The sequence below is a fragment of the Gymnoscopelus braueri genome, assembly GCF_963280865.1.
Source record: "Gymnoscopelus braueri genome assembly, chromosome: 10".
Lineage (NCBI taxonomy): Eukaryota > Metazoa > Chordata > Actinopteri > Myctophiformes > Myctophidae > Gymnoscopelus > Gymnoscopelus braueri.
The window spans coordinates 34,867,746-34,887,434 of record NC_137611.1 but is presented as its reverse complement, the minus strand read 5'-3'; the positions used below and the strand labels follow the sequence as shown (position 1 = coordinate 34,887,434).

Below are 19,689 nucleotides of genomic sequence, written 5' to 3'. Positions count from 1 at the left end.
TGTAGTGTGTGCACTGTGCGGTGTTGAAACTGAGGCTTGTGCATTCAAAATGTCATTTGTCGCAGGTTACAGTACCAATCACCTGCTCGAAACTGTACTCATTAATGTAATCCATTCAATCTCCTCCACATGGCAAAGTAGCCGTAATCTTATCAGTGTTATTTCAGCAGTGGCAGATTTCATTTGCCAATTCTCCCTCTCTCCTTTTTTCCTCCATTCTACTTACTGTAATCCTATAACATGTATTGTGTTAGCGCCATTCTTGGCAGTGTGTTCAAAGTGGCTTGGCTCCCTGGTGATTATAGCCTCTTAGCTAGATAGCGGTAGTATCAAAGCACGCCTTGTAAAATGTCAAATATCAGATAGTGTCGACTTAATCTCTATGAAATGTATCCTTGGCAGGGCTTTGAAAGGAGCATTCACAGTACAGCATGTGACACTAATACTGCCCGTTGTAATCAAGAGAAAGGAAAGGCTTTTTCGGCGGCACTTTTACAGGATGAAAGTGAAACTGTCCGTTGAAATCGGCAGAAAGCTTTTATTATGAAACCATGGGGTTCAGGTGAAAGTTTACATAATTTCAAAGAATCACCCAAACAATTGGTCGGGACCCATTTGTGGGCCACAGATTTTTTTTGTGGGTCTCGAGTAAATATCCCCTTTTTCAGTCTTTTATTCAAAAGAATTTCATAAACACATCAAAGAAATTCCATAAATGTAAAAAGCCGTCCTTGCACTATGCTACGCTAACAAGTTTAAAAGAGTGTCTTACAAGTGGTTAGAATGTTATTACTTCATACCTTAGCATTGTGTTGACTGATAATGTTTTAATTTGTTTTTTGTTTTGTTTTTCATTTAGTGGAGGGTGCTCATTACACTATGATAGAATGGTTCATTTGCTTGTTGAGAGTCCAGTATTGTTTCTGGGTTTTGCTCCGTAGGCGTGGCAGTGCTTTGGGAGTTAACAAGTTAGCAGCGCAAGATTTCCTTTTATTAGAGCTGAGTGTTTGTTGATATGCTTGGTTTGTACATTAACAGCTCTGAGAATGAATATAGCAAACTAAAATGTACAGTAGCCTACCTCTCCTGATATTATTTGTAAAAAAAAAAAAAAATCATTTAACTCTGGGAATGTATAAATTAACCTGTAGCTATACTGTAGCATTAGTGCAAATAGTTAAACATGCATGTATGCCTCTTCTATTTTTTTTTTTTACCAGAACATTAAACCAGCCATGTATTTTTGGCTTCCTAAAATGAGAACAACATGCACACCTAGAGGGTGTACTGTGGTTATTTTATTCAAAATGTTTAACTTAAACATACAAAAACATAAAACCAAAATTGGATGATTATGATTTTTATTCAATTAATGCTCATGCCAGAGCTGTGTTTTTGTCATTAAACACCTCTTTAAGATTAGTGATATATATTTTTTATGACTCATTGTCTGCATCACATCCCCCATCTCAGGGTTAGGACCCCAGCCCCCCATTGGGGTCCTAATGGTGTCCACCAGCACGACAGCCAGCCAACATTTGCAATGCCATGTATAGTCCCTTTGGAAACATTACCATATACCTGTGTGTGTGTGTGTGTGTGTGTGTGTGTGTGTGTGTGTGTGTGTGTGTGTGTGTGTGTGTGTGTGTGTGTGTGTGTGTGTGTGTGTGTGTGTGTGCCAACTGCCTGTTTGCCAGTTGGACAGTTGCATGGACCTGTAGCTGTACACAAACCAATCACGCATGGACTCTTTTGCACGCACACAGACACACACACATACGCGCATACACACACACACATGCACACAGGGATACTGGCATACTGGTGTGGTTTTGCCTGCCAGTAATTCATGACAAAGACAGATTTGATATCATGTAAGCCAACTGTACCCAGGAAGATGGCCGCATGCACCCGTGTGTGTGTGTGTATAGGCATATATAACAGAGAACAGAGCCTTCACACTTGAATTGTTTTTAATTTGAGAGCATACAAACGGACCATGTCGATTACATTTGTACAGTCTTACCGATTAATAAATTAACACTCTGAGGATTTCACTGTGTTCCTGTAGAGAGAGTGAGTGAGTGAGTGTGCACGCATGCGTGCGCGCGTGTACATGCGTGCGTGCGACAGAGAGAGAAATGGCTAGAGAGATTAATACAGCATCACACTGGTGAAGTGACAGAGACGGTGACAGACCCAGCAGACTAGATGGAAAGGGACAGTGAAATAAGAGTGACAGATGGCGCTACAGTAGGTGGTCCCAGTGCCACAGGCCAAACGTCACACTGCTGGGGATATGTATTGGTGTGGCAAGTCCTGAATGGACTGGAGACCGTTAAAAGTTTTTTCTCTGGCACTAATGTAGTGTACCAACCTGAGTTTACTGCCAACTGCAATACTTCAAGACATTCATATTTTGGCATCGATCTGGCCAAGACACACTTGTCTACCGCATGCACGTTTGATCACTGATTTGTTTTTTTATTATGAAAAGTTACGTCTCTGAAACAGTTTTACCAGGGAATAATAACAAGTAAAAGGATTGGACAACACTTATCCCTTAAAGGGAAGTTCACCCCAAAAAAAATCTCAATTACTCACCCCATGAAGCCTTGAATTCATGGAGATTTTTTTAGTTTCTGTCGTATTCCTAAGCCAATAATTTGTTGACCTGATATTTGGGGGGTGAACTATGCCTTTAACCTAACCTTAATTCCAACCACACCCACTGTAACAATAACCCTAATCCTATAATGTAACCTGACTTAACCAAACCTAACCACAACCAGCCTAACACTAACCTACATTAAATACAACCTAACCCCAATGTTAGCCTTAGTCTTTTTCATAATTCCAACCATAACTCTATGTTTTTATGACTTTCCTCATGGGGACCAAAAATGATTTCCCCACAATTGTCTTCTGATTTCACTATCCTCATGGGGACACTAAAATATGGCGCACGCTCTCACACACACACACACACACACACACACACACACACACACACACACACACACACACACACACACACACACACACACACACACACACACACACACACACACACACACACACACACACACACTCCCCCCCCCCCTTCTCTCTCTCTGTCTGTCCCTCTTCTCTCGCATTCTTCCCCTCGTTCTTTGCTGTACTTGTATCAGACTCTTTGTCCCTCTGTTATTTCGGTGCCTTTGTTATTCCTGCCAAACTGTCCTTCCCCCCTTTGTGTCTGTTGCTGCTCATAATAAATCTCATTGTCTGTTAGCCTCTCCAACTCTCTCTCCATTCTTTATCCATCCATCTCTCTCTCTCTCTCTCTCTCTCTCTCTCTCTCTCTCTCTCTCTCTCTCTCTCTCTCTCTCTCTCTCTCTCTCTCTCTCTCTCTCTCTCTCACCCTCCCACACACACACCTCCTACCTTCCCTCTTTGAAGAATACACTCTAAAATCTGGACTGTTGAGTTAACTCTCACATGTGTGTATGGACCCGTATCCCGTATTTCCACGCTCTCCGAGCCTCATTTTAACACTCAGGATTCTTGCAGTGCACAGTGTTGGGTGACACACTCTCTCCATCTGTTTGATACCCCCCAGAGTGCCCCGTTTCTCACATGCACACCGAGCACCACAGCGTGCACACTGCATGCACAACACAGTAAAAATCCTGTGTTCATGTATCCACTTGTAACTCAGAGCTGTGTACACATGTCACCAAATGAGTTAAATTAAATACAAATGAAAGTTCCTTTACTGCCGTGACAGAATTCGGTTCAAGAGGGAACCTCACCCATATTTCTGTTCAATTCTGTGTCAACTTTACAATTCAGTCATTTTAGCAGATGCTCTTATTCAGAGCGAATCAGAATCACTTTTATTGTTACATCACAGGTTTACGGGCATAAAAACAGTAGGTGAAAAAAAAGTTTTTTTGTGCAAGCTCCGTCGTTTGTGTTGTTTCCAGACAGGGAAAGAAAAAAGAAAAGGGTGGGCAGGGGGAGCGAGGAGGGAAAGAACGACAAATCAAAACGAGCGTGTGATCAGAGTAAATGTCAACAATCGACAGGTTAATTGGTCGCCTTAGTAGAGTGCAAAGAACGATTTATAGTGCTACGTTGTTTTGTTTGGGATGATTAAGGTGAATGTGGGATGAAACGTACAGTCAAAACGTGTTAAAATAATGGGAATTGAGACGCACAAAGCTAACGCATGAACAAATAATACACAATAAATGGCAATGAATACCTGTCCCACAGAGACGCATACACATGCAGGCGAACACAGTTGTGCGTCCATGTGCGTGGATATTGTTACACGTGTGTCTGTCAGTGTTGCCAGATTTTATGAGAGAAATAAGCAACCAGGTCTATGAAAACAAGCCCGAAAGGAGCAAGTTAGGCCACATGAGCGCTTTAAACTTATATGCATTGGCTATTTTCAAACACTCTTGCAATAAAATTTGGAATATTTGGAATTCTTTTTCGAAACATTCTAGCAGCACAAATGTTTGAGAACCACTGGTTTAAATAATAAAATAAATCATTGGAAGCAAGCCTAGCAAGTACACATTAGAAACAAACCAATTTGTACATGCAACTTTACAGAAAAATAAGCCTAAAGTTGCTTATAATAAGCCAACATGGCAACACTGGTGACACACACACACACACACACACACACGCACGCGCACACACGCACACGCACGCGCACACACGCACACACACACACCCACACACAGATGATTGGATAGTTCTCGTGACTAAAGCTGCATGCATCAAGGAGATTTCTAGACAGCAGTAATCCTCTATTTCATCCATCTTGCACGATACACATACTGTACATGCACAGTATGAACCACTTAAACCCTATATATATATATATATACTTTGTTGACCAGGGTCCCCCAGGGATTTATACTTGACTCTCCTCCCAAAATAGCTCACAACGCCTTGAGTGGTGCATGAGGCGCGTTTTGATCTTGTGGATCTGCTATTTTCTCCAAAAGGGTCTCGTCCTTTTCTGGATCAGGGCCCGCTACGAAATCTTGAAAGTGTTCGAGGCCCACCCATCTGACCACTTAACACGGTCAGATGGGTGGGCCGTGTGCAATTTCGGAGAATGTTTAGTGTACTTCAACTTCCTGTTCATCGGTATTACACTGAAAACATAATTTTTTTGTTTATTCATTTTTTTTTTATATATTAATGTTATATAATGGCGTTTTGCCAATTATTTGGGGGCCCCGCTTACAATACCCTCATGGCCCACCAGTGGGCCTCGGTCCACAGGTTGTTAACTGACATGCCCAGAAATAGGGACGCTTGGGTCCATGTGGTTAACCGCACCTCCAAAGCCTGGAGGAGAGGAAGATGGAGGAGAGGAGAGGAGAACGGAGGAGGGGAGGGGAGACGTGCTTGACTCACAATGAGCAGAAGAGGAGAGAGAGAGAGAAAGTCAGACTTGACATCCAACTTGGCTGGGAGGGTTTTGCCAATTAAATGGCTGACTCTTAACCCCTTCATTCCGGGATCGCATCTACAAATGTCTTCTAAAATCCTAACAGTTTTCTGAAAACCGCATGTTGCTATATATATCAGTGGTTCTCAGACTTTATCATGTCAAGGACCCCCCAAAATTATATGTATTTGGTCGCGGACCCCCATTTCAAAATATCTAGTTCCAGGGACCCCCCATCCCAGAGATTTGACTTACAAATGTTGTCTATAAAAATATATATATTCAAAGATTTGCAAACATTTTCAAGATTTTTCAAAAATAGCAGATCTACAAGCTCATAGCGCGGCACTCGGTGCCGTGCTATGAGCTTGTATATCTGCTATTTTTTAATAGCCAAAGTATAAAATAATGGCTATAGCTCAAATCTAAAATGACATAGATGCTTTCCCGGATCGAAGGGGTTAACTGCATCCCATAAGGTCCCTGACACAAATACTGTAGTGTTTTACCAAGTCTCCCTATGTCTCTTTACTTCCTCTGTTTCCCTCTGTCACACGGTCATCACACTGGCATCTCTCTCTCTCTCCCTCCTCCCCGCCTTCTCTCCATCTCTCACTCTGTCTCGCTCCTTCCACTTCCTCCCTTTCTCTCTCTCCCTCCCTCCCTCTCTCTCCTATACTGCTCAGCTCAGGGAAAGAATAGGCAATTACAGCCCACAGTCGGGAGAGGCACTTATAAAAGATTGACTGAGTGGGAGAGAGACACAGAGAGAGAAAGGAAGCAAGAGAGGGGAGAGAAAGAGAGAGAGAGAGGGAGAGGGAGGAGAGGGAGACGGAGAGAGAGGGAGAGAGAGAGGGGGAGAGTGAGAGAGTCTAATGAGATTCAGAAAGCTGAAAGTCTGCATTGTCACCAAGGCTATGACAGTGGGAGGCAAGAGCCTCCCACACTTTTTCACTCTCTCTCTCTCTCTCTCTCTCTCTCTCTTCTTTGTAATTCCCCTCCCCACACACACACACACACACACACACACACACACACACACACACACACACACACACACACACACACACACACACACACACACACACACACACACACACACACACACTCTTTCTTTTCATAGCATGCTGAGGCCAAAGGACGGAACACTCAATTATTAGGCAAAAACTCAAATGTGACCCCGGGACAGTTCCAGACGTTATTTCTGTCACATCTGTGACAGCGCCGTGCACAAAACGAGATGATGTAACCTACCGTACGGTGGAATGTCACCGGGACCCATTTAGACAGCTTGTTATGTCACAACGTGATTTATGGACCTCTGTTGGGTTTCAATAACACAAAGTCTTGACTTTCATTATATGCTAATTTGCTGTTGCTCAATTCAGAGGAAGGAAATATCTTTGTAAAGTTTGTGAATGCCGGGTGAGATGCTAGGCGACAGCCACAGTGTTTAGCAGGTACTGCTGTAGCTAAAGAATTTAACCACAGCGTTCAAGCATGTGTTTGGATGCCACTGTCACTGTTTTCAGCTTGGTGACACCTTTTAATTGTTTTAAAAAAAGTTCATCACAAGCAATCTGCAAGCTCACAACGCGTCATTGTGAGCTTGTAGATTGGCTATATTCAGTTTTTAGAGAAAGATATTGGCTATTGACAAAGACTAAAACTAACAACATTTTCTGTATGATTTTAGTTTTAGTTCATTTTTGTAAAGCTTTGTTTTTATTTCAGTTAAAGTTGTAACTTTGGACTGCACATTCGACAAAATTACATTTTATTCATAACAAAAAGTGACATAGTGCCCCTATAGCTAAACTGTTTTGTCAATTGTAGGTCTCGTTATTTTGTTAGTTTTAGTATAACAACCCTGTTGTTGACCCGTGACCCTGTATCAGTAGATTATTCACTGTTCTTAAAAATTGTTGCTACTGAGGGTACTGTACATGGACAGACAGGACAGGACAGTGGAAAAGACTAATATAACAATGACATGGTCTCCCTGCCCTGTCTTCAGGTATCGACACTGTAAGTTACTATGTATGCAGTGTGAGAAGGAAGCCACACACATCACAGTGCTGTGTTCAGCTGTTCACGCTGCGTTTGTTTACAGCCGGAGGTGCTTCTGAACGCGTAGCAGCAGGGTGAGCTGTGATTGGTCACGCCAGAAAAAAGAGTGTGTATTCCTTCAGGTACAGAGATATATGAGAGAGAGAGAGAGAGAGAGAGAGAGAGTGTCTCACTGGAACATTATTTATTATAATTTCTTTCTACATTCATGGCAACATTCGAATGAACTGAAATTATAAGTGTGTGTGAGAGAGAGAGGGAAATGGAGAGAGCGAGGCAGAGTGAAAGCCACCATTATTTAACTTTCAAAAAACAATAAAGGGAATCGCTCCCAGCGTTTGTGCTGCAGGTGTCCCAGAGAGACTAATCAACCTCTGTAATTATGATATTATATGATAAATTAATATTATACTGTAATATAGTCATTATCGTGTGTGTGTGTGAGTGTGCGTGTGCGTGTGTGTCACTAATTATTCCCATGTTATCAGTTCATCACACTAGAACTCTGTCCTTGTCACTCCTTCCCTTCACTGGAATTAAAACACACACACGCACATGCACACACACACACACACACACACACACACACACACACACACACACACACACACACACACCCCACACACCCCCACACACCCCCACACACACACACACACACACACACACACACACACACACACACACACACACACACACACACACCGTCTCAGTATTTCTCTCTCATGCATGCACTCTGTAATATTCATGTGTTTCTCATGGGGAGGCAGAAGTAGATGATGTCATTTGTTTACCTTTAAGAAGCCCTCCGCTGACATCACTAAGCTTATCTCCACATGGCACTGTTGACCCTATTAACAAGACGGACATTTTGCTCTTAACGCCACCATTTCTCAACGTCAGGTGCGGGGACCACCGGGGGTCCAAATCAGTGGTGTGTTCTACCGTGGTACACTGTATACGCTGTATGGCCTGCAGATTTTTTTCGTCACCACCGTATACATTCGAAAAGAGTTCGAAACGGCGTATCTGATACGTTGATACGCATCTGATACGATGCACCCAGATGGCTGGGCTGGGGGACAGCAAGAATGTGGTCTGACTATAGTCTAACTCTGAGTTGATGGTTTATCATGTGTGTGGCTATTGTTCTTGAGGTGATAATTAATGGCTACTGGTGAAGGAATTCACACATTTCAACGACCTGCCATTCTCTTTATTGAACGTAGGCCACTGAATTGAGTACTTCATTAGTATTCAAATTACGGGTCATAGCACAGCAAAATCTTGAATCTTCAATACAGTTTGTGTCTTCAATGCCAAGTTAATACTATTCTGTAATAGATACAGGAATACTTGCTGTTAACACTGCTATTATATCTGATAAGCCTAACCAGCATTTATTTATAACAATCCCTGCACTTCTATGATAATAAAAAAAATTGAAAATGCATCTAAGGCTAAAAGCAGCTCCGAAGTGGTTGAGTTACAGGGTGATTAACATTAGAAACAGTAGAAAATCAGTACAAAGCATATTGTAAGTGTACCCAGTGTTACTGTGAAACTGCGCGCAGAGCAGTTTCTTTTTTACATTAATTAATTATACGCGTGTGCGTGTGCGTGCCGTGTGTGTGGGAGGAACTAGGGGGGGAATAGTTATAGTATACCCTCCAAAAAAATCTAGAACACACCACTGGTCCAAATGGACAATTAACAGGTCTGTAACTCTGAGAGCGTACATCTGTACACTCGGAGTTAAATTATCACTGAAGATTTTCCAATGTAGATTGAGTTCCCAGAGAGTAAAAAAAAAAAAGGTTGGGGTCCTCGGTCCTAATGTATATCAAATCGGGGGTCCTTGAAATAAAAAGGTTGAGAATCACTGTCTTATATCGTACTGGGGTGATTGAGAGCTCCAGGATGGAATACAATTTGATTACAGATAGAATCTGAATTATGTTTAACGAGGCGCCCTTCGGGTTTCCTCTGTCTGTCTCTCTACACAGCTAAGGGTTATATGAGACACACACACAGTGTTTGTTTGTGTGTGCGTTTGTGTGTCGATGTTTTTCTTTTACAAACCTAACATTTGGACTAGTGTATCTATCTGTCTTATAGGAAACCGGAGTGACTGTTTGCTACAGTAAAGATCACGTTATTGATTTTGTATTATTATTTATTTAAAGAGTCGGCAGTCCATTCCCTGTTGTGTTGTTCATTTAGACAAACAGGTAGGAAGCTGACAGGGAGACAGTGTGTATGGCAAGAAGGTTTTGACAGGTGTTGTTCCCGGGCCAACAAGGCCGTGTTATAGTTAGCTCCAGAGGCACACATCTTAAAGGACCATATCGTTGCAGTAGAGTAGAAACCTTGTATGTCCAAATTAACCTGTGTTCCAAAGGATCCAATGTATAGTTATTATTTAGTCACGATATAATTGACCCTTTGTCAGCCTTCTGATTGGTCCCTGAACGACCAACCATCAGGTTCCTTTCCGCCTTGTACCGCCCTGGTTCCGCCTCTTGTCTGGTTGTTTATGCTGAGTTTGCTTAAAGTTAGAAAAAATAAAATAAAAATTGGAAAAGAGATGTCACTATACTGCACCAGAGATGTTACTTTTCTATTGAGACCAAGTTCGAAATAAGAATTGAATTAATCAAAGGTAGGGTAAGTGATTTACCTTGGTTAAAATAAGTGTTAAATAGCTGTATATTCTACTCATTGCTATAGAGTGTTTGTTCAGTAAAAGGAGTCTCCCATGTCTCTCCAGCTCTTTATTAAACAGAAAATGCATTTTCAGTGCTCTCTCCTGATTGGCTTAATTGTTGTCACCTACCTGAAAATGTACTATATTCTGTTTACTAAAGAGCTGGAGAGACCCCTGTGACCGAACAAACGCTCTGTAGCAATGATTACTATCAGAATATAGTACTTTAACCTTTTTAACAAAAAAATATCACTTACCCTACCTTTAAATATCAATAGGAAACTAAAAAAAGTAATACATCATTGATTGATTGATTGATTGAATACTTTATTAGCAGTACAGGTGGTACAGTCAAAGGTTATGCTAAGATGACAACACAAGAATCCCCTGGGGGCTTGTTTCCATTGTGGTCCATTGTACTCAATTAATCAGAAATAGATGCTATACTAAGGTGTTCAAGGAGTTAAACTATGCTCACTTGTATTTCAGCCATTCTTTTAGTTTAGTTGCCTCTTCTTTAACCAGGGCCATACACATTCCATTAGCTGTTTAAAAGGATTAAATGGGTAGCATGAATGACCATCTGATGGTCTGTTGACCGAAACGTCAGCAATAAAGTTTGAGATTTTGCCAGAAGACACTATGGGAATTTCACTCCTTTCAAGATGGACTTTTTATCTGATGACCCGTGCTGAAGGGTTTGCCAGGTGCGCAAACATTTCATTTGGCTAACATTGTGAATACTGAAATACAATGGCATGTATGAGAGCCAACTGATTGTTGAGGCAATCGGAGCCCCGAAAATCACATCACACAGAGGATGTTTGAAACCTGTAGGAACTACAGGCTATAGGCTAGGAACTGTAGGCTATAGGCTAGGAACTGTAGGCTATAGGAACCAACCAGTAGACCATGTGCTATATGAGACATTACATTTTTTGTAAGTGCAATTGATCATGTGGCACCTCCCCGCCACCCCACTTTGGGTTGCGACCCATAGTTTGGAAAACCGCTGTGTTAATCCACAGCCACAAGCTCCACTTCAAAAATTAGTTTTGCGTTGGGAGGGATTTTGCCGTCAGGAAGACCCTTCTTCCCGTAGGCCCACTCTGGCTCAATCTCCAGTCTGGCTTTTTCTCCCCTGCTCATGGTCAGGATGCCCTCATCCCATCCTCTGATCACGTTTCCCATGCCGATCTTGAACCTGAGCGGCTTGCTCTGCTTCTTCTTTCTGGCTGTCTTGGGGATGTTGGTGTCGAACTCGGTTCCGTCCTCCAAGCTTCCGGTGTACCAGCAGCTCACGCTTTCACCTTTCTTTGGATAGTTGGCCTTGTCGCCTTTCTTCAGCACCGCCTTGGTGAACTTGGGTGGGCCCCCGTCAACCACCTCTCTGGCTTCCGCTTCCATGGGCTTCTCTTCCACCTTTGCAGCTTTAAGCTGCTCAGAAACATCCACTTCCTCTGGATCGGTGCCTTTGAACTGCTTGGTCTCGAACAGCTGGGTGTAAGCAATGACCAGCTGATCTTTATTAGCCGTTTTGGCAACATTATTTATGTTTCCCATCAACTTGTGCTCCGCAAGAAACGAGTGTGCTGCATTGTCCTGAAGGAACTTAATAATTTCCTTTTTGGGTAAATCTGCATATTTGAGGTCCTTGTCGCTCCACTCTCGAATTGGTTCGGCCGCCATTGTAGTCCTCAAACACGTCCAAGAAGATATTTATAGACAACTGACGTCATAGATGACCGACATCGTAGATGACTGATGTCACAGGATGGCCACATGAAATCCCAGATCCACTCTGTGTCATTTTTAGATTTGAGCTAAAAAGCATTATTTTACACTTTTTTTATTCAAAAATAGCAGATATACAAGCTCATAGCGCGGAACCGAGTGCCGCGCTATGAGCTTGTAGATATGCTATTTTTGAAAAATCATGAATAGTTGTGCGAATCTTTTAATGTACAGTTTTTTAAGCGAACATTTGTAACTCAAATCTTTGCTTCAGAGTGTCCCTGGAACAAAATATTTTGAGATGAGGTTCGCGGCCAAATACATATACATTTTGGTGTCCTTGACATGAAAAAGTTTGAGAACCACTGACATAGTAGTTTTTTTTTTTAAACTGTTAACTAGAAGACATTTGTGGAATCGGCTTCAGGTCTTAATGGGCTAAAGAGATCTTGGGCCCTAAACATTCCAACTTAATTCTGTAGTAGATCTCCAGTAGGTTACAGGCATCCAGCGATCTTGTGCAGAAGAATAATTCTATCTGGCTATAGCGTTGTGTGCTGCGGGGACACAGTGTACTAAAGACACAACACGCTCTCACTACCTTGCTCTGGATTAAGGACTGGCCTAAATATAGCTTATATAGGGCAAGACAACAAGCGCTAATGGTACCTAAAATAGTAACTCTTGTGTTTTCCTCCTCAAATGTTTGGTCCATTTCTTGTTTTAGTTTTTGTTGTTTTTGTTGTTGTTGTTGTTGACCACAGTCCACACTGTACATGTTGTTATTGTGTTTTTCTAGCTCGCAGCATCCTGATAATGATTGGTGCTGAGAACACCATGTTCCAATTAACATCTTATTGGACACAGAATAAACGATAGAGAGAGAGAGAGAGCGAGAGGGAGAGGGAGGGAGGTGTAGTGTGTGCTGCTGTGAATTGCAGATGGGATGTGAGAAAGAAGAGAGAATGAGAGATGGAACAGGAGGGGGTAAATTGCAGACAGAATGAGAGGGAGAGCGTGAGAGGGAGAGGGAGGGAAACCCTGGGACAGAGATTGAACAAGAGAGGAGGGAATTGCAGAATGGAGCAATGAGCATCCAAGTCAGAGCAGAGAAATGATGAGCAGTGGAAGATGCTGTGAAAAGTGTAGGGGGAGGATTGTGTGTGTGTGTGTGTGTGTGTGTGTGTGTGTGTGTGTGTGTGTGTGTGTGTGTGTGTGTGTGTGTGTGTGTGTGTGTGTGTGTGTGTGTGCATGCGTGCGTACTGTATTACACTTGTGAGGACCAAATGACCCCACAAGTATAGTCGAATATGAGAAATGGACGTAGTGAGGACCATTTTCCTGGTCCTCACAAGAAAAATGTTTCATGGTTGAAAAAAGATTTTTAGAGGTACGTTTACAATGTGGAAAAGCTTCAGGTTGGAGTGAGGATTAGGAATAGACATTTAGAGGTTGTGAGCTTGTAGATCGGCAATCTTTCCGTTATTTTCAGCTATTTCCAATGCCGTCCTACATTTTCTATGTCCTCACAATCACAGCAATACAAATCTGTGTGTGTGTGTGTGTGTGTGTGTGTGTGTGTGTGTGTGTGTGTGTGTGTGTGTGTGTGTGTGTGTGTGTGTGTGTGTGTGTGTGTGTGTGTGTGTGTGTGTGTGTGTGTGTGTTGCGTGTTGCTTTGCATTCAGCTGCTGTGCTGCAGTATGACAGAGGAGTGTGTTATGATGAACATGTAACCGAGTTGTCATCGATTGGGTCGCCCCTCGTTGATTGGACGGGCTCTCTCTCAACACGTAGCTCATACATCCATGCTAAGTGAATTATTGGCTCATACACACGTAATGCTCTCTGTCTGTCTGTATGGCTCTCTTTCTCTCTTTCTCTTTCTCTCTCTCTCTCTGAGGAGAGGACCATTTTCCTGGACCTGGAAAAATGTTTTATAGTTGAAAAAATATAAATTTTTTAGAGATACGTTTACAATTCTGTCTGTCTGTCTGTCTGTCTCTCTCTATTCCTCTCTCTCTGTCTCTCTCTTTCAGTTCAATTCAATTCAATTCAAAGATGCTTTATTGGCATGACACATACATATTCAGAATCTCTGTCATACTCTCTCTCTCTCTCTCATTCCTCTATTCTGCTCTCTTCATTCTCTTCATCATTCTACTGAGATGTGTCCAATATGTTAGGAATATATATCCAGACATTCCAATATATACAGTATTACTGATGAATTGAGTACAATGGACCACAATGAAAACATGCTCCTGTGGCTTTTTGTCATCCTTTTTGCATAACACAATTTTACTGTACCTGTACTGTCAATAATCGTGTTAATAAAGTATTCAATCAATCAATCAATTACATCCTTAGTTTGTTATATCTTCGTCTCTCTCTCTCTGTCCTTCGGCGATTATGTTTTTTTCTCTCTCCACCACCCACCACCACACCCACACCTCCATCTCCTACCCTGTGCGTCCTCCTGCACACATTCATACACAAGCAGCGCATGTTGTTTGTGTTTGTTTGCAAACATTGTGTTGTTCACACAGCTCCCCTTTCTGTACGGTAGAGCAGAGACTCAGTCATTAATGCAGATTAAATTATGGCTCATGCTGCGGTGATCAGCCAGGCTGCTCCAGGCTCTGTGCATTTCATGGTATGTTCCTCCTGTATAGAGACGATATGGCAGAGCATCGTAAAACTGGTGGTGTGTGTGTGTGTGTGTGTGTGTGTGTGTGTGTGTGTGTGTGTGTGTGTGTGTGTGTGTGTGTGTGTGTGTGTGTGTGTGTGTGTGTGTGTGTGTGTGTGTGTGTGTGTGTGTGTGTGTGTGTGTGTGTGTGTGTGTGTGTGTGTGTGTGTGTGTACTGTTTACTTTAACCCTATATACATGGGCTATTTGAAAATAGCCGATCTACAAGCTCACAACACGTCGCATCTTTTAGATCGGCTATTTTAAAAACAAATCTTTAAAGAAATGTGGAAAATGTGGAATATTTGTTACTCCAATATTTGGCACAAGATCTTTTCAGATGGTAGTCTGCGGATAAATACGTAATAATTTGAGGGTCCTTAATTGACTTGAAAATGTTTAAACAGCATTAGGAAGGAAGCCCAACTACACTTTAAAAACAAGGCCAAAAACCTGCAACCCGCAGCTACCGTACCAATCCCAATACAAGCAACTTTACAGAAAAGTAAGCCCGCTTATAATAAGCGGACTTGGCAACACTGATGTGGATTGCATTTGGACTGGATGATGCCCTACTGCTGTCTTTCTGCAGTGCTCCCCCTGGTGGGGGAAAGGGGAAAACAATGAATGGCATTTCTGCATTAAGGCACATGCATTTAATGTGCAGTTACAAGGCAGGTTGCTTGGAAATTGCCTTGTTAAAGTATGTAATGGAGTGAGAAATGGGTTGATGATCTGTTTGGAGTGGGCCTCCTTATAGAGTGCTATAGTAGTAGTGGGTTTTAATGAGCAAAAAAGAGTCATTTAACATCGTCCAGGACCTGCAGAGAAGCTGTTTTTTTTTTAAGGGGTGTGCACTACACACACACACACGCGCGCGCACACGCACACACGCACGCACGCACGCACGCACGCACGCACGCACGCACGCACACACACACGCACACACGCACACACACACACACACACACACACACACACACACACACACACACACACACACACACACACACACACACACACACACACACACACACACCACACACACACACACACACGTGTTTGTATTACTATGCTTGTGAAGACGTCAACATTTTAGGATCCTGATTTTATGAATGCCATTTTCTTTTTTAATTGCCATTTTTGACTAAAGCCGAAAATAGCTAGCCGATCTTCAAGCTCACACTTCGAGCTTGTAGATCTGCTATTTTTGGTATGTGACACAATAAAAACAATCGTTTCTCTTGTGAGGAGGACCAGGAAAATGGTCCTCGCAATGTCTGTTTCTCAAATTCTACTATACTTGTGGGGACATTTGACACACACACACACGCACGCACGCACGCACGCACACACACACACACACACACACACACACACACACACACACACACACACACACACACACACACACACACACACACACACACACACACACACACACACACACACACACACACACACACACACTCTCAACATCACACCCTCTTGCGTTTAATCTGTGTGTGTTCAAAGGTAGTGATGGATAGGTTTTATGCTAAGGTAACATATGGTGGGACTACGTGTGTGGAGCATCAGTGAACAGCATAATTACCCTTCACGTCGGGTTAGCTCTGACTGACTTCAAAGTCTCTGTTTGTGTTTTAGGAATAATATATCCTCTCGGATCTCTGTGCCTCCTATTAACCCATTGAGACCGGGAACGCATCTGTGTGTCCAACCCCACGGCACTCGGTGCCACGCTATGAGCTTGTATATCTGCTATTTTTTATAGCCAAATACATCTCAAAATGACACACAGATACGTTCCCGGTCTTAAAGGGTTAAATGCCACCTGATGCCAAACATATCCCTTGAAACTATTATTTTTGTACACATTGCTTTGATAAACAAACAGTACCTCTTTGATGTTAACACGTATCTCTCTCTCTCTCTCTCCACCCTATTCCGCCTTTCAACCCACTCTCTCTCTCTCTCCATCTCTCCCCACCATCCCTTCCCTATGTTCTCTCTCTACCCCCCTTGTCGTTTCCCTCGCCCGCTTACTTTGCGTGCGTCTCCTTGCCATCTTCTCTCCCCTGTCGTTCCCGCAGTGGGGCGTCTGCTGATCGAGTTCAGCTCCCAGATGTCCATGGAGCGCGTGCAGAAAGAGAATCCCAACGTAACAGAAGGGGGCCGCTACACGCCCCCCGACTGTCGACCCAGATGGAAGGTCTGTCTGTCTGTCTGTGTGTCTGTCTGCCTGTCTCTCTGTCTGCCTGTCTGTCTGTCTGCCTGTACAGTTTGTCTGTCTGTCTGTCTGTCTGTCTGTCTGCCTGTCTCTCTGTCTGCCTGTACAGTATGTATGTACGTATGTATTTGCCAGCCAAGTTCTCAGACTGGTTAATCACATGACTAACCAGTTGTCTTGTCTAGAATAAGTGGTTCCCAAACCTTTTATCTCAAGACCCAATAGAGACATGCTGGTGAAAATAGCAGATCTACAAGCTCACATAGCAGTAGAACTGCTATTTTCAATACTTCTAAATTTTATGGAATTTCTTAGATTTGTTTTGCTAGATTGTTTTCTTCAAGTAGGTAGGTCATTTTATTATTATTATTTTTATTTTGAAAATCTCATAAAAAATGTTTAAATATGTTTATTTTTACTGCCCCATAAATATGGTTTGAGAAACGCTGGTCTAGATAGTTAACTGACTGCCTGGCTGATTGCATTACATACTGTAGCTGGGTCGTTACCTGTCTCTCTGACTGATCGTGTACTTATACTGCGACTGATTACATAGCAGTCTAGCTAGGTAGTTAATTGTCTGTCTGACTGACTGATTCCACAGTCGGCTGGCTGGCTGGCTGACAAGTGTGCGGGCGGGGGGGGGGGGGGGTATAGTTTCCCATTGGATCTATACAGAATGAACAGCACAGCACAGCGATACCTTGTGCTGTGACAGTTAACCATGGTGGATTTCCCCACTGCTGCCAGGTTTCAGTGCAGAAGCGTTATCTCCAGTATGAAATAAAGCTCATTGGAGTGTAATTCACGCAAACATTCCACGACGTCTGTTTCCCATCAGCCGTCGATGGAGTGCTTCCATCGAGTGACTAGTGATGACTAGTGACGCCTCATTACACTTCTCATCGTACACATTGCAATTTCAGGAGGCAGTCCGGTGTCATAGTAAATGGTAATATTAATAAAAAAACTATCTACAATAGATAGATAGATGGATAGATACCCAGTGGTGGAAAAAGTACTCAAATGTTTTACTTAAGTAAAAGTATCAATACTGCAACGTAGAAGTACTCTGTTACAAGTAAAAGTCCCAAATAAAAAATGTACTTGAGTAAAAGTACAAAAGTATTGGTATCAAAATGTACTTAAAGTACCAAAAGTAAAAGTACTAAAATGTTTGAAAATAGCTGATCTACAAGCTCACAACGCGTCGCGAGCTTGTAGATCGGCTATTTTCAAATAGCTTAGGTATAAAATAGGGCTAAAGTGGTTAATGTATCTTTTATAATGTAATAATTTATAATAACTAGAAAGGTAAAATTACCTCAAAACTGTACTTAAGTACGGTACTTGAGTAAAAGTACTTAGTTACTTTACACCACTGCAGATACCTTCATTGATCCCGCGGGAGAAATTCAGGCGCCAGAGACAGCACAGCAGTAAAAGTTACAGATACCAGGGCACAGAAGTACAGTATACTGTAGGTACACAGATGAGTAACATCATTATTGTGATGTTTTCGGCTTTGTTGTGTGAAAAACAAATAACCCTCTGGTCGTGTTCCTTCTTTGTCTTATAGGTGGCCCTTATCATCCCATTCCGCCACAGGGAGAACCACCTAAAGTACTGGCTCCACTACCTCCACCCCATCCTCCGTCGACAGAGGATCGACTACGGCATCTACATCATCACCCAGGTAGGAAGACGCTCTGGTCTCTAATAGCCTCCTCAGCCTCGTTCCCAGCATTTTTCTCATCTCCGAGGAGAAAACCCTGGTAACGACCTGATGCAGAGAGTGTCTATACGGTGGGACTTCCGTCGTATGCTCTTCCACCGGAAGCCGTCTTTTCCCGACCCATCACAACACGGGTTTCATGCACGGGGAATGTGAAAGAAAACGAACAGCTCTGTAAAGCCTCAACGTAACTTCTTTTGGGCGGTACTTCCGCCAGATTCCAGTACTTCCTTTTAGACACTCAAAAGGCGGGGTCTTGCCCATCATGCTAGCCTGCTATTGGTGAGGTGATGAAGATGAAGATTGGTGAGGTGTTCATTTATCCATTTGTATAAATCTGAGAGTATACAAGTGGAACCAAACAGGTCTGTTTGGTTCCACTTGTATGCTCTCAGAGTTATGCAGAGTTATGCTTGTATGCTCTCAGAGTTATTAACAGTGAGGGTTTTACTATGTACTGCCTGTCATGATGAAGTTCACACAGTGAAATCAGGAGTGTTAAGGCCCTTTGCACACAGAATTGCTCACACCGATGTGATTTTCTTTACGGCATGGCTCTGGAAGAGGTAGCTGTCTTCTGTGTTTCTCTCCGGAGCTCATCGTGCAAACCGCTGTACCGATCAGCGCCACATTTCTTGTGCACTCTGGTACTAGGCTAATGTAGAATCCCACTCATTTTTGCCCACATAGGTCCTATACATTTTTTTGTGGATTCTGTGCGCAAGGGCCTTTCATATAACACTGAGGAGTTCTATTAAACTATACATGTAGTTCTATTAACACTCTGAATTATACTGTGCATTATCGTCAGGGGGTCGTACAGTATATGACCTCAATCAGTACTCCTGATTACACAGGCATGGTTTCCAAAGGCTTCAGAGTGACTGACAGTGTCTCACAATAACATCAAATAAAATACCACAGGCTGTGGTATAGAAGGCCATAAAACACAATGAAATCAATTTTCAATTTCCCTGGGATCATCATACAAAATGTCAGAGCCTGCCCTTCCTTCCTTAGCGGTGCTGCTAACACAATGTCCATATGTTGAACATGATACAGGTCAGGC

The 19,689-nt window shown here is 42.6% G+C and overlaps 3 protein-coding genes across 3 annotated transcripts in view; 1 reads left to right on the top strand and 2 right to left on the bottom strand.

The window, feature by feature from the left end:
- Positions 1-19,689, bottom strand: part of LOC308092884 (von Willebrand factor C domain-containing protein 2-like) — a 244,544-nt gene that overhangs the window by 74,826 nt on the left and 150,029 nt on the right. The gene's annotated exons all lie outside the window — the stretch shown is intronic.
- Positions 1-19,689, top strand: part of b4galt2 (UDP-Gal:betaGlcNAc beta 1,4- galactosyltransferase, polypeptide 2) — a gene marked incomplete at both ends in the record, with an annotated part of 174,315 nt that overhangs the window by 57,987 nt on the left and 96,639 nt on the right. The window contains 2 exons of the mRNA XM_080439864.1: positions 16,749-16,867; positions 18,465-18,581. Of these exons, the coding sequence (XP_080295990.1) occupies positions 16,749-16,867; positions 18,465-18,581 (236 nt within the window). The remainder of the gene's footprint in view (positions 1-16,748; positions 16,868-18,464; positions 18,582-19,689) is intronic.
- Positions 11,253-11,924, bottom strand: LOC308093089 (peptidyl-prolyl cis-trans isomerase FKBP3-like; the record flags this gene model as incomplete). The annotated part of the gene is made up of 1 exon (XM_080439298.1): positions 11,253-11,924. One exon carries the CDS (start codon positions 11,922-11,924, stop codon positions 11,253-11,255), a length of 672 nt encoding a protein of 223 aa, XP_080295424.1.